The 13,987-nt window shown below is 38.3% G+C and overlaps 1 protein-coding gene across 1 annotated transcript in view; it reads right to left on the reverse strand.

The window, feature by feature from the left end:
• The window catches only part of LOC100745232, a 27,240-nt gene that overhangs the window by 9,665 nt on the left and 3,588 nt on the right, over nt 1–13,987 (reverse strand). Inside the window, exons 2-3 of the mRNA XM_003484466.4 lie at nt 11,437–11,646; nt 9,651–9,931 (exon numbers count right to left, since the gene is read on the reverse strand). Coding sequence (XP_003484514.2) covers nt 9,651–9,931; nt 11,437–11,646 — 491 coding nt within the window. The remainder of the gene's footprint in view (nt 1–9,650; nt 9,932–11,436; nt 11,647–13,987) is intronic.

The raw sequence follows: 13,987 nt of genomic DNA on the forward strand, positions 1-13,987 counted from the left end.
ATGGTGCGGTCAGCGGAGGGGCGAGTGGGTGAAACAGGAGAAAAAAGGAGGAGAAGAGGAGGAAGAGGTACGGCACAAAGCTACCACGGCGCGATTCTGCGGCCGAAGGGTTGGCTGATGTATGGAAAGGAAGTCGGCTCTTAATGGTTGGGGGTGGGGAGGGAATCCAACCCTCCGGATTTATATCGGCGGCCCGCGTTTCATCGGTGATGCTTTAATCGAGCCAGCCACCCACTGATAAACGATAGTGTTAATCCATTTATCCTTGAATCTATGCCACGTTTAATTAGTCCCTCTTTTATGGGATACAATTGTGATAGTAATTAGTTTCAAAGACCGATGTCGATTAAGTTGGAGCATAACGCGTAAATTATTTGCCACGTCGAATTTTTACTCTCGTTCGATATCACTGGCACATTAATAACAACAATAGTTTAGGTTAGTATTAGTTTGAATTACTAATTTCTCGAGTATTTTGTCTCATTTTATATTTTACACCGTAAAAATCGTCAATCATCTTTACCACGTAAGATGCAAAGTATAGATTAAATTTGGAAATATGTAAATCATTGCGATCGTCTATTACCGAACGATAACAATGAGTTTGATTTCGATATGATAGTATAGCAGAGTTGTATAAAACGCGTACTAAACGTAGTTATACTTTTGTGTATTTAGAAAGAAAGTAACTTTCCCAGTTGCTTTAATAAAAAGTAAATTCCATTCTTCATAAGATTTGGAGAAATTTACTCGACAAAAATGTCGGGTTCTCCTATTTATAAGGCTGTCTGATTTTATAGACACGGGCGGAGCAATTTTCACGAAGGGTGGGCGCAAAAGGGGAGCGTAACCGGAAATCAACGTCGACCGCGGCTGCTTTTACTTGGGACACGAGCTGCGAATTTGGAATTCGTCTGCGTGCCAGTGGTATAACGCGGTACAGCTGTGAATGGCTACGACCTGGCACGAATGGGAAGCGATATTTCCGGGCGAAATGTCGCGCCAGCGATATCAAACGCATTCGATTGCGACATGTGAAGATGTTTGAAGGCCGTTTTGAAAGTTATATGACAGGGAGAGTGAAACGGTCGTCCTGCTATCTTCCTAAAGAATTTTAACACGACGGAGAATTATTTTAATTAATTGCGCGTTCGGAACAGTGTTGCTAGATAGGCAAAGCTAAATTAACTATTATCAGCTAAACGAATATAGGTAGTTCCATAAAATTTGTGCCCTACGTAAAATGCCTTTCTCAAAACAGAGCAAGTTCAATTTGAGACATTTTTTCGAACAATAATTGTATTGCAATGTTCAAACACAATATCCGTTCTACTAAAGAATATACTAAAATATACTTAAAAACAAGGAATCGTAAAAGATTGTACAATGTAAACAAACTGAAGTGTACCAAATATCAAAGGAACTGTTCAAACTTAAACTACTTTAAACTACGTCATTAAATTAGCTGGTTGAACTATCCTCCTTCAGAATTCCTATTAATTATCCAGATAATGCTCGAAAGTCGTCACAAATAAGAGGTTCTCAAACTTTCCATGAATGTGCAGCATTGAAACCAGGATTAACAATACCATCACGAAAAAAGTACTCATTCTGAAAAAATCTTGTAATAAATAATCAAGTGACACACAAAGCGATTAAAAAACGTGCAAACCGCTTTTATCGAAATCGATAGAGAAAATAATGGCGAAGACGAACCTAATGATTCCATGGAACTTAACGACGAGCAAGAGGGATGAAGAGAAAACAAGAATCTATCGAGACTCTATTCGATCTTCGGCGATCTTATCGGTCGCGAGGCGGATACTGCGGTTTCGTAGAAAGTGATTAAAGTTGATTCACAAAAGGATGAATCTATATGCATACCGCGGTATTGTATATTCATGGTTTCTTAGTTCGTCTGGCGTCGGGGGTAGCCGGCGCTTTCTCAAAGTAAAATCCATAATGCATGAAGGTCCGCGGGCTAAGCCGAACAGCTTAAGCCGTAAGATATTGCGCGACGTTATATTCATGTTATGCCCTGTAAGAGGCGGCCTTTGTTTTTAATATCCATCGCAGACTGTACCGCGGCAAGTTTAGGGTAACGTTATGACCAACTTCCGTGATCTCTCGCTCAATTTTTGATCCTCTCTGAAATCTCCCGGAGAAGAGATCAACGGCGCAGCGTCTTACAAAATATCAGAAACAAGATGAAGTAGAATCTTTACTCTTTAATCGTCCTTCGGCTCGTCTTCGCTCGACTCGCATTTTTCCGTTAGATTTTAGATTTTCCATTAGATTTTATATTTCAGAAAATTTCCTAAATTTGAACCAAGAATGTGAAAGAATTGATACGCAGTATTCTCGTAGCTCGATCTTAAGATTGTCTTGAAACGTTAGAATTGTTTTTCTTGGTTGGAACTACAATGAAATTAGGGCATGAAAAATTCAAGTGTCACGGCAGTGTCCGAGAGATTAGAAATTCCACGTTTGAAAGAAATCAAATGAATTAATTTGTTTTTGCTACTGAGTTTTCCTAGAGGGATTTTACGACCGAAGAATGATCTGATTAAAAAGATTAAAAGTGTAACATGATGCATTTTTATCATTTTATTTTAATACAGTGAAAAAGAATTGATTTCATAACTGTTGTCTATTCACTTGTTTCTAAAATTCATTTACTTCTAAAGACTGCTGTAAAGAAAAGAACACGATTTCGCGAAATTCGGGGGTACGAAAATGAAGGATATGCGTTCGGGGATATTTTTTTGAATACTTTCGTAAGAACTTTCATCGATATTCTCGAAAACGTGAAATTAATTGCAAGGGATGTATCGTATATTTTTCCAACAATGAACTACATGAAATATCTGTAGTAGCATTCTTCATCAAACGAGACAAACGATCAAGATTGTACGTTTACTGATCGGGGTAAAAGATCGACTACTGTGTAAATAGTAGGATGGTCCTTCTACAGAGAACAGTGACCGATTGTTCTAGGAAAAGGTTGTTCAAAGTAAACTCGATCCAAGAGCAGTCCTAATGGCTACAAATTGATTTGACCGACGGAATTCAGGAAACTCTATATTTGGGTGAAATGCAAGCCTAATGGTCGATCTATCTAACGTGTCAGTGTCAGTTTCATGGGAAAGGGCAAGCTGCTTCTATTTTCCGCGCGAACCCATCCAAACGTCGAGATATAAACATGGAAGAACAAATTAATTTAAACAACTCTCTCTTCTATTCTTTCAATTTCTTTTTGTAATTCTGTTTTAAAAATAATATTAAGTTTATTATCTATCTAGAAAAATAAAAATATTTCTGAGTGAGATATAATATCGACAAGGGGCTATTGTTTTGGATCAAATTAAAAATCGAAGACTAAATGTACAGTGAGAAGGAGAAACTCGTTTTTCCCTGAGGATTAAATAAGCTGTCAGTAGCACCGAATGCGAGCTATTCTTCGCGCGACCTTTATAATTCGTTAAATCTTCAAGACGTCTCGATCATCAGAAGAGTAGTAGTCTCCTTATTTTGGAGATAAAGAAATGGAAAAGATGGAGGGTGCTTTTTAATTTAGCATTTTGCGTTGTGAGATCTTCAACTAACACCGTGTATTCTGTTTTTCCTCATTCCCCCACATTCTCGCAATTACTTTACTAAAATAAATTAATAATCCGAATGCTTTAATAAATACTTCCAACTGGTACTTCTTACGTCTCAATTAATCTTGTAAATAATGCAATAATTTTCATTAAATGGTAACGGGGCGAACCAACCATAATCAAATAATTAATTATCTGGTACCGAAGTATGATAAATTCTTAGAAAAGATATGTAACTATAAAATAAGCAAAAAATAATAAATGCAGCGTATAGAAATAAATAGAAGCAGGTTCGTTCTTAATTTGATTTTCGACGAGATTAAAAATTATTCTTTACATCATGAATTAATATTGGCGACGTGACTCTGACAGGTCTAGTATCTTGTAAGAAAGAAGAACCGACGCGATGCCGTCGGTTTTGATTATTAAAAAGATAACAAGCCCTCCGGACCCTCTCTTTACTTTTTCCTACGCTTCCGCTTGCCCGACGGAAACGTCTTAAGCACAAAAGTGCCTGCTGCTCTTAATTCCGCTTAATTTAAGGTCGACGCGTTGATGAATCTTGCCCGGAGGCGATACGGACGGTTTTGACATGATGCTGTACCTACAATGTTACTTCGTGACAGGACTCAAACTCTTTCATTCGTTGTTTATCGTCTGATCAATCCTACTAAACTTTTCGGAATTTTATATCTTCACGGACAAACAATAAAATTAAAAGGGAAGTATGATACATTTTAAACGCTACGGTGACGAAAAAAATGTTGAGCAGGATTCTGGAATTTTTTTTCACAGCGACGATGTTGGAAGACAAAATTCGATAATGTAAATTGACCGGAAAGAGTTGTAAATTAAATATTGTCGCTGTAGCCACAGCCAAGCAATATGGAAATGGGAAGAAAAAGAGGAAGTACTAGGTAAATTCTTAAGTATTTAATTTTTCTATAAAAAGGCCGGCGATAGATGAACATTTTCCTGTCGTTAAACGAATCGAGAGGAACAAAGACGTGAATACGGTCGGAGAAGGGTGAGTTCACTCACCATCACTAATTACTTTAGTCAACCCCCTTTAACCCTCGACGTCCCTCTTAAACCCACCCTCGTCATAAACTGTAGTGAAGACTCGAACCTGAGTGAAACGGCACCTTGCCTTCTCTTCTCTCTATCCCCAACCCTCTCTGCACCGCGCTACTTCTCAAAGTACAAACCTACCCCTTGGAAAAGCTTTATTATTATCATCCACCCGTACACCGCAAGTCTTTAATTAAATCTCACGAAAGATTCATAAAACCGGTATGATTACAGATACGACAAAGGACGGAACTTAATCCAAAAAGATGCCTCCACGATACAACGAGAGACTTCGTCTTTCTTCAAGATTCATTTCTTTTAAATATCGTTTTTATTTATTTACAGATACAATTTTCGTGGAAAAATTTGGAACAAATTTAATTATTCCCTTTTCTAACCTTGATACACGGATTGATTCATTTTGTGCTTCAATTTTATACTTTAACCCTGCCGCGATCTTCCAATTCTTATATTTCAATCTTGCTCTCATTTCAGCAAGAGAAAATAATTGGATTTGTAATGCTTTAAGAAGATGTTTAACGTAACATTCAAACATCCGGAATACCAATAAGGATTTTCTTCAAATTTAAAATATTTGTTAACATCGGACAAATATAATAGAGTCGAAAATGATTCAAAGAGTGTAGTAAAATCAAATCAAATTCCCATTTGAACGTTTTACAGAGATCTTCGTATCAAGCGAAAGTAGATTTAATTAATAATTGGTAAATTAAGTTGAAAAGTAGTGATTAGAAAAGAACTCGTTGCAAGAGATCAGGGAATCCAGCATCTGCTGCTTATAGTCGAACATTATTAAGAGAAACAGAAAAGAGGAACTCGAGAGGGAAGAGAAAGCCATCATCGGACAATAATCGCTTTTATGGGTGTTCGTGTGGTGAACCGTGATATTAGATAGCAGCCAAGTGCGCAAAGCCCATGCTCCTCAAATCGCACAACACTCAACATACCCTCCAACAACTTGGAGATTGTTCTTTTCTTTCTCCTGTTTCCTACGTAACGATAGAAACATTTACGATCGAATTACGTTTTATTGTTCCAAAAATAACATTGTCACTTTCAATATTCGTGGTCAATGTCACAAAACTCAAATCCTCCGCAAAACTAAAATGCCGCCAGCTACTTCTTATTAAAATAGCTCTTTTTACTCACCGACTGACTGAAAGTCTGAAAATTAACAAAAATGTGCTCTCCGGACACAAAAATTTCAATGAAAAACACAAAATGGAAGCTCCAAAGATATATCGCTACAATTAGGTAACGTCACTTCCAACGATTTTCCTTCGCTAAACAGGGTTGTCGATTCTGCTGACCGATGATATTTCAACCCTTTAACAATTTTATTGGGATAGCTCGTGAAATCTCGTTCGATATGCGGGAGCCTTTGCTCGTAAAAGAAGAGAGATCCTTGTATCTTCACGCTGGTACTACTAGTTGTTCGAACTAAAGCGGAAGAAGGAGAAGAAGAAGAACCTGAAGAAAGCGACGAAAGAGAGAGAGAGAGGACTCTTTGTATATGCGAAGTCGCAAGAACCGTCAATTTACTGCAACTCTAAAGTATATGTATATATCTACTGGCATACATATATACGTATACGTGTATCTTTGTGTGTGTGTGCAGGTTTCTGTGCAGGAGTATGCGTGGTCTTTAGATTTTCTCGTAAAACCACAGGCAGAGTGGGCTTCAACCAATGGCAGTGGAGGCATGGCGCTCGAGGTGTGAATTATACATGAGAATATATCCTTCCGTGCCCTTTCTCTCCTTCTACGTTCTCTTTCTCTTACTGCCAACTTTATCTCCGTCTATTCAATCCGTTGCTAACCAATGGTTATCTCTTACCGTTATTTGCGCTTCATCTACATACTGCCATATGCTCGTAGCTATGCAAAATGTATCATCCTAACCTGGCTATATGTGGCGAATACAAACGGAACACCTTTTATCCGAGAAAGATCAATGCACGTGGTTGAATTTGCTCATAGCTATCTCTTCAACTGATCGAATCAGACGGGTTTGAATAGAGTAGCTTAATTACAACTAGACGATTGAACTAATTAGAATATCTGAAGATAGATAAAACAGAGGTTTCTCCGGGATAATATCTTTCCTGATTTTTGCAAAGTTATAGATGGCAATTTATTCGTTCCATTTCTTCGATATAGCGCGAGAACTCTATGTGCATAAATTGTAATTGTTCGATTTAGCTGAGACTTTTACGATATACTGTTTGAAATTGAAACGAGCAATTTTGATAAAGGATGAATGCCGATGTAAGAATTCGAGCGTCATGATTATCGCAGATTTGCTTCAGGGACCAGATGCATCGAGAAGAGTAACTTCTGAATTATACTTATTGTCATATTACAACACGATAACGATTCAATCCATCTTCTAACATTGTCCAACCTGAAATCCAATTCGACACAGAATTACTCAAAGAACGATAAATTATACCACTCTATAACAAACTTTCACTCACAGAGAACAAATGAACGGTTCGAAAATGACTAACAACGCTAAACGTGCAAAAGCAAGTTAAATTTACAGAACAAAGTAACTGACACGTATCAGGTATAATAACTTTCCGCGATGAAGCGACGATCGAGGAAATGCATGTTATAATTATCCGACATGATAGAAGGAAGCACGATGACGGCGGAATTCATTGACCGAGTAGGAAACAAAATTAGCGGGAACATCGCCGCACGCATCCCCCGGTTATCCGAGCGGATCGGCAAACTATGCTCATGAAATCAAATGAAACTAACTTACTATGCCATTTTCTGGGCATCGTTTAGTTTCATTTGCGTCGCCACAACGAAGCTCTGGCCTACTAGCGACGGCGAAGCTACGTTGGTGTGTTGCACACGACCCCACGCGTCGATATACGTGTGCAGCTAATGAACTGGCATCGCCCGATTAACCCCAAACCGGGGGTATTATATGCTTCTAGCACCATGTGCAGCCGCGGCTCTTTCTCCTATGTACACTACCGACGCGAGGTGATGATATCTCGCGTGATCACCTCCGCGTGATCACCGCCCACAACTTTAAACTTCACGATTTTCACGTTAGAATAGGACAGAAAATATTACGCGCCTTTGGACACTTCGTTTCTAATTGCGTTTAACCATTGAGTCGGTAATAAATTTAGTTCGCCTGTTTCGTTGGCTCGCTAGTTGGTTTCACTATGGTGATGGTTACATATTCATTTCGTAGGATATTATGAAAGTTAGTGAAGGAATTTAGACGTGTGTTTAAATTTTTTGATGATAGATACGTAAGATTTTTGACACAGATATAAGATATACAGAGAGATAGAATATATAAATTACTCTTTGATTACAGGTAGATATTATATGAAAATAATAGCATTTCATGTGAATGAATTTGTTATTCTTATTTGATTGTAATATATATAGCTTATTAATATAATTTATGCGTCGGTTTGTAGAAAATAGAAAAAGTGTGTTAGAGGAGTAGATACTGTTAAAAACTCGATGCGCAAATTCGATATACGAGAAAGATCGCCATAGTTTAGAACAAAATAGTTGTGCAGAAAAATGTATCGTGCTGGTTTGTTCACTTTGTCCTTCAATGAAACGATCCATAAAAATTGTGTAAATGCAAAGTTATTAGAAAATATGTGAATGAAGTAAGTATACATACTGTTTTGTCAAATTACAAAGTATGTATTGAAAAAATAAATTCCTTATGACAGCTCGATACATAAATTAAAGATACGACTTAGAAAAAGAATAAATACCCACAGTAGTATAATATGACTTTAAGTTTAATGTTTTGTTAGAAATAATTCTATTATTAGTAGGTAAATTAATAACCCCTATAAGAGGAAGAATCGGGCTTTCGATGCTTGTACAATGGTGACGCTATAAACGTGCTACGATTGTTAGAATCGCTTTTTGATTACTTTGCCGCTAATGACTCAGAAATGTATTAAATCGGTTTAATGGGATAACCGTTACGATCGAAATGTTTGCAAGGAGTTCAAATAGCCCGTAAAGTTGTTGGTACACGGGACTAGTAATGCTCTTTCTTTCATTCCAGACTTGTGTTATGCGCATGTTGTATATCTTTTATGTAAAGTAGATGCATATGGTAAAGTTTGAAGGCCCGATGTATGTAGATACCACGTGAGAGTTGGCTCGACGAAACCTGAGCATTAGTCTCCATCAATTCAGTGAATGGAATCGTTGGAGGGTGAGAGCAGTGGCTTCGTCGCTGAATTAAATGCTCCGTTGGGACCAGGTTTCGTACTTCGTTAAAGCGACAATTAGTGCCCTAATAAGGTCATTAAGCACCTTATATTCTACGACAAACCTGGTCCCCTTACGTCTTCGTACGGATTAATTTCTTGATTATGCGCTCGGCTATCAGCGAATATCGAATGCAATCATTTATGACGTTAATTAAATAAAAAAATGTAATAAGATTGATCGTATTACAGCCTTAATAGATATATCGTGATCTTTTAATTACTGTTATTAAAGAAAATTCCAAACAAGGTAATTAGATTTAACCTTGCAAACAGTGTTATCAAATAAAATAAGTTTACAAAGAAACTAACTATTTAATTCTTAATAATAGTATAGCGTGAATCCGAATAACAAAGAACTATTCGCTTCGCTAGCTGGATTAGCAAATTAGTATGCTATTAAGATCATTAAACGCGGTATTAAGCATCACGTTGTTCATTCATGCGGCTGCGAAGGCAACCGCTTGATCATGACAAGCCTGTGTACATTATAATACACGCAAGTTTACCTGAATATGGCATATTTGATGCTATTATCTCGTATAATCATTATTACCCACGAAACTATTTGAGCTTTGACTTATTAACGAATCTGTTGTGTCTCTAATATTATAATCGATCATTCACACATGATGAAAATAATTTTCATTTATAATAAGTATTTCAACAGATATTTCCTTACCTGGGAATCCTTCAGGCCGAGCTTTTCAGCCAATTTCTTACGATCCGGCTTGCTGATGTACTTCTGTATCTGAAACCTTTTCTCAAGGCCACGTCTTTGAAGGTCCGAGAAAACCGCTCTTCTCATCATTCCTCGACGAGGTTTTCCACGTGCGTTTGTTGCCCATGGAAATACCAGGCCAGTGCTCGTGAAATCACCCAGCCCACCTTGAATCGCACCTGGAAACGCTGTCCCACCACCTGGAGCACCCGGATGATGACCTCCAGTTCCAGAACCCGCAACTACCGATTACATACGTTTTACATTCAGAAAGATTGCCTTGAAACATGATTTTTATTTTAAATGTTGAGATTGAAGTTATAAGTTACAGAAAAGAATATATAGAAATATCTAACACATAAGAAGTTATAAAAATTACAGATATATTAAAATCATTCTCTATAGATTTTAATTAAAAGTATTAAAAGTAAGTAAAATGCACAGTAATATAAAAGTAGAAATAGTGGCTCGCTATAGACACTTCTCATGAATATATTATACGTGTTATATAAAACATTATGGAATTTCATTAACACTTTAAATGAGACACGACTGTCACGATTATAATATTATATGCACACGAAAGTTTTCCATCGATATTGACATTCAAATTTTGGAATTAGTAATAAAACATTGAATTCCATATCGTGCTCATAAAATGACGTTTTTACCCCAAAAGTATTAGATGGTGCGAAAAGTTTCTTTCGTTTTATAAGGAAATAGTAGATACACAATTTTATTCTATTGGAAAAAATGGGCCATACGTAATTCAATAAAATAATATAAAACAAAAAATGTACATCTGTTATTTCCTTATAAAACGAAAGAAACTTTTGGGACAACCTAACGTTACATTTTTATCACCAGTACAAAATTGCACTGCACAAGGAACAACCACATATTTACAGATACGAGTCAATTAGTATTGAAGCAATGTGTTTTCTTTTTTAATTTTCTCGTTAGAACGTGGAACCATTCTATCAGAATTTGGAAAAACGTCAATAGGCAAAATTTATTGCTCGTACGTTAAAGGCCCGGTCTCGATAGTAATTGAATCAAAGTCATCTAATAACGAACGGGCAATTGAATCTCCAGATCGTATCTGTACAATATTGCCAAGCTGAGCATGACAGTATTATCTGCGCCGATGATATTTGCACGCACTTGTTGCATGCGTGCATTTTGCTTGTGGCGGTGCATGTACATAATATGGTAGTGCTTTCACTGCACTTCATATGCACTCCATGTCCCATACGAGCCTACCTATAACAAGATATTCGATAAACCCGTGCCCGTGCACGTGCCCGCGTTTATACGCTTTGGCGCCATGTGCGGAAGTTTCGGTTTTAAATGTTCATCGAGATTGTGTTTCCGCCTCGCGTCCAGCTTGTTTATTAACTTTTCCTCTCTCGAGTATCCCAAAATAAATATATAATGACCAATATTTTTTTGTGAACAATTTAACACCATCCTTCATCGCTCGTTGCGGCTCTTTTTTAACCAGTATTTGCAATGGGTTAACGACTAGAATGATTGTGGTAATTAGCAACAACCTTTTCCAGACCTTCTCTTTGTATGTCTTTTTTTCTTTTCAGTAGTTCTTTATCTATTTTCTTCATGTGATAATGAATTGAAAAATCGTTGTGGGAAGTTCAGAAAAATTGAAGATATGTCTCCTAGTAACTAAGTTGATTAACGTAGCTCATTAAAATATAAATCTACAAGTCGTAAAAAGAGAAGTATTTACCTGTTAAGTAGGGTCCCCTGTAGAACAATTGTTGCAACGTGTGGTGCGCATTCGGGGGTAAATGACGCTGAGGTGGCTGATGACTCGGCCTGTGATAAGGATGATACGCCGCTGGTCTGGCGATCGGTTTCGCGATACTGTAACTCGCAGAATTTTGTAAATTCTGCAAGAACGCCGGTATCGCTTCCGGCGGAAGTCCTTGAAAATTCTCTGCACAAGTATAAGACACATTTTATCGATCAATAAGAAATTCATTGAGGCAAGTAACTCGATGAAGATGTTGCCGATAAAATCGTGCGTAAAGTACGTCAAATTTTCCGTTAATAGGTTGAGTGACATTAATTCGAAACATTCAAACTGAGGTAAAAGCGGGTTTTTTTACGGACGAGTTCCCCGTGAAACGCCCAAGGTTTCGGATCTTCGCACGACGGATTGCTCAAGTCGTCGTATTCCTTGCGATACATAATTCGAGCTGACACCCCCGACTAAAACCCTCCTCAACAGCTCCAGGCGGAGCCCAACCTCTTGTTGACGCACGCTTCAACACCTCTGATATAAATATACGGATATTTGGTACGTGTGAATCGCTTAGATATATATTTTACCTTCCACTGCTCAAAGAATAGATATATTCTTGCTATCATTTTTTCACTAAAAAAAGACCCTCTCTTCTTCTAAGCAAAACTTCTATCCAGAAAATCTGCTTGAAAAGTTTTCGAAGAATATAACAGTTGCCAATTGTATGGACCATGAAATTCCATTAAAAATAAACAAGCACTTGATAAACCGCAACTAACTCTCGAAAGAATAAAAGAGAAAAGAAAGGTGTACACCAATCATTTACAGGCGTCTAAGAGGGTTGATGGTCCGACGTGTGTTTGCAACATACATTTTTTCAGTCATATAGCCACGCCCAATTTAACCGAGCCAAAAAGGATAGCAAGAGAGAGGAAGCGAAGGCGACGTGTTTGAAAATAATAAAATAATAGAGCGGCACGGTTCCCGCGTACGTTTCACGACGACCAAGAAGCCAGAATCGAACGGAGAAAGAGAGGTTTGCCTTGCGTTCCAACCAGACAATGCTTTAACAATGGCCCATACACGACGTCCTATTGTACCGGTGTACCCCATAAAATACTCATCGCCTTTTATCGTTGTTTTCCTAGCCAGCCAATAAGAGGAGCTGCCTGCCAGGATCGCGAGCCCTGGCCAACTAATAACGGCTTAACCTCCAACGGAAACATTGAATGGGAATCGTTTTTTAAGCTGCTCCACCTCCTTCGAGCCTACTCCCTTCGCGAATACTATTTCCATCCCTTTTTCAATTCTGTCTTCGTTCCTCTACGACCATTCGAATCGAGCAGATTAAACGTCGAAAGCCTGTTGAGGATACGAGGATATCCAGGACACAACGTTCTGTTGTTACAGTTGTAGAACTGTGCTTTTTTTCGCCATTCTTTTTTTAATGCCCGGGCTTAAAGACCCTCCCTTCGCTTTTACCCCCGGATTCACTACACGACCAAGATACAACATATCGGTGGTTATTCTTTGGGATTAGGGTATTTGATGCATTATTAAGTAGACACCGCTGCAGGTTTCCCGATGAATGGGGGTACTACGATTTATGCACGGTAGGAAACGATGTTGTTCGGTAATAGAGGAACGATGTTTGCCTTAGCGCATGGTTAGCGGGCTGACGTCCCATGCCGGCTTATTACGTCTGACGTGCCAACTCGATCGAGAATATAAGATGGGATGGTTTTTCTTGCGATACCGGGAATTTGAGTCTTCAATTTTCAATTTCAGTTTCTAATTTTAGTTCCTTCGTGGGTCTATATAGCTCATCAAATTCGTTGGAGTGGGATTAAAAATTTACGTGTAATTAATGTTTAGTGACTGGAGGGGGGTTTGGAGCAATAAGGACAGATCCGATACTTAAATTGCATTTATTGGAAGAAGAAGGAAGGCATATGTTTCATGTTCTAAAGTGCAAATGTTCGATGGATTTTCATTTTGAGTTGGTTTTCGATGGTTTATCGAAATATTGGAAAATTGGACTACCTGCTTATCGCAGTTGCCCTTCCAATTTGTTTTTAACGCAACTTACGATCTTTGGTCTCTGTAATTAAATTTCTGGCAACGTAGACGAGTTACTTCCAAAGAGTGATCGAAAAAGCGAGGACGGAAAAAGAAAAAAAATAATAAAACGGCACGGGGTACACGCATTTCGCCATCCATCTACACGAGTCTCCGGTCGTGTCACGCTCGATATCGAAAAATATCAATAATAGCGACAAACAACAACGAGAAACAGGCGGCAACGGGGCGGTGGGAAGGGGGGTTGGCGAAAGAGAAGAGCAAGGGGGGACGAATAAAAGCGTGGCACCGGGGAGAGAGACGGAAACAGCACGCGCCACGCACTGCAAAAGAGAGGAAGACGAGAACGGAGAGCGAAAGAGTGCGAGGATCTGGTAAATCGCACAACGATTGGCGAAAATGCTATTCGAAATTTAACGTCGCTCTCTCGTCAAACGCCCATCCACTCCAGACC

Source organism: Bombus impatiens, unplaced genomic scaffold (genome assembly GCF_000188095.3).
Source record: "Bombus impatiens unplaced genomic scaffold, BIMP_2.2 scf_0011, whole genome shotgun sequence".
NCBI lineage: Eukaryota > Metazoa > Arthropoda > Insecta > Hymenoptera > Apidae > Bombus > Bombus impatiens.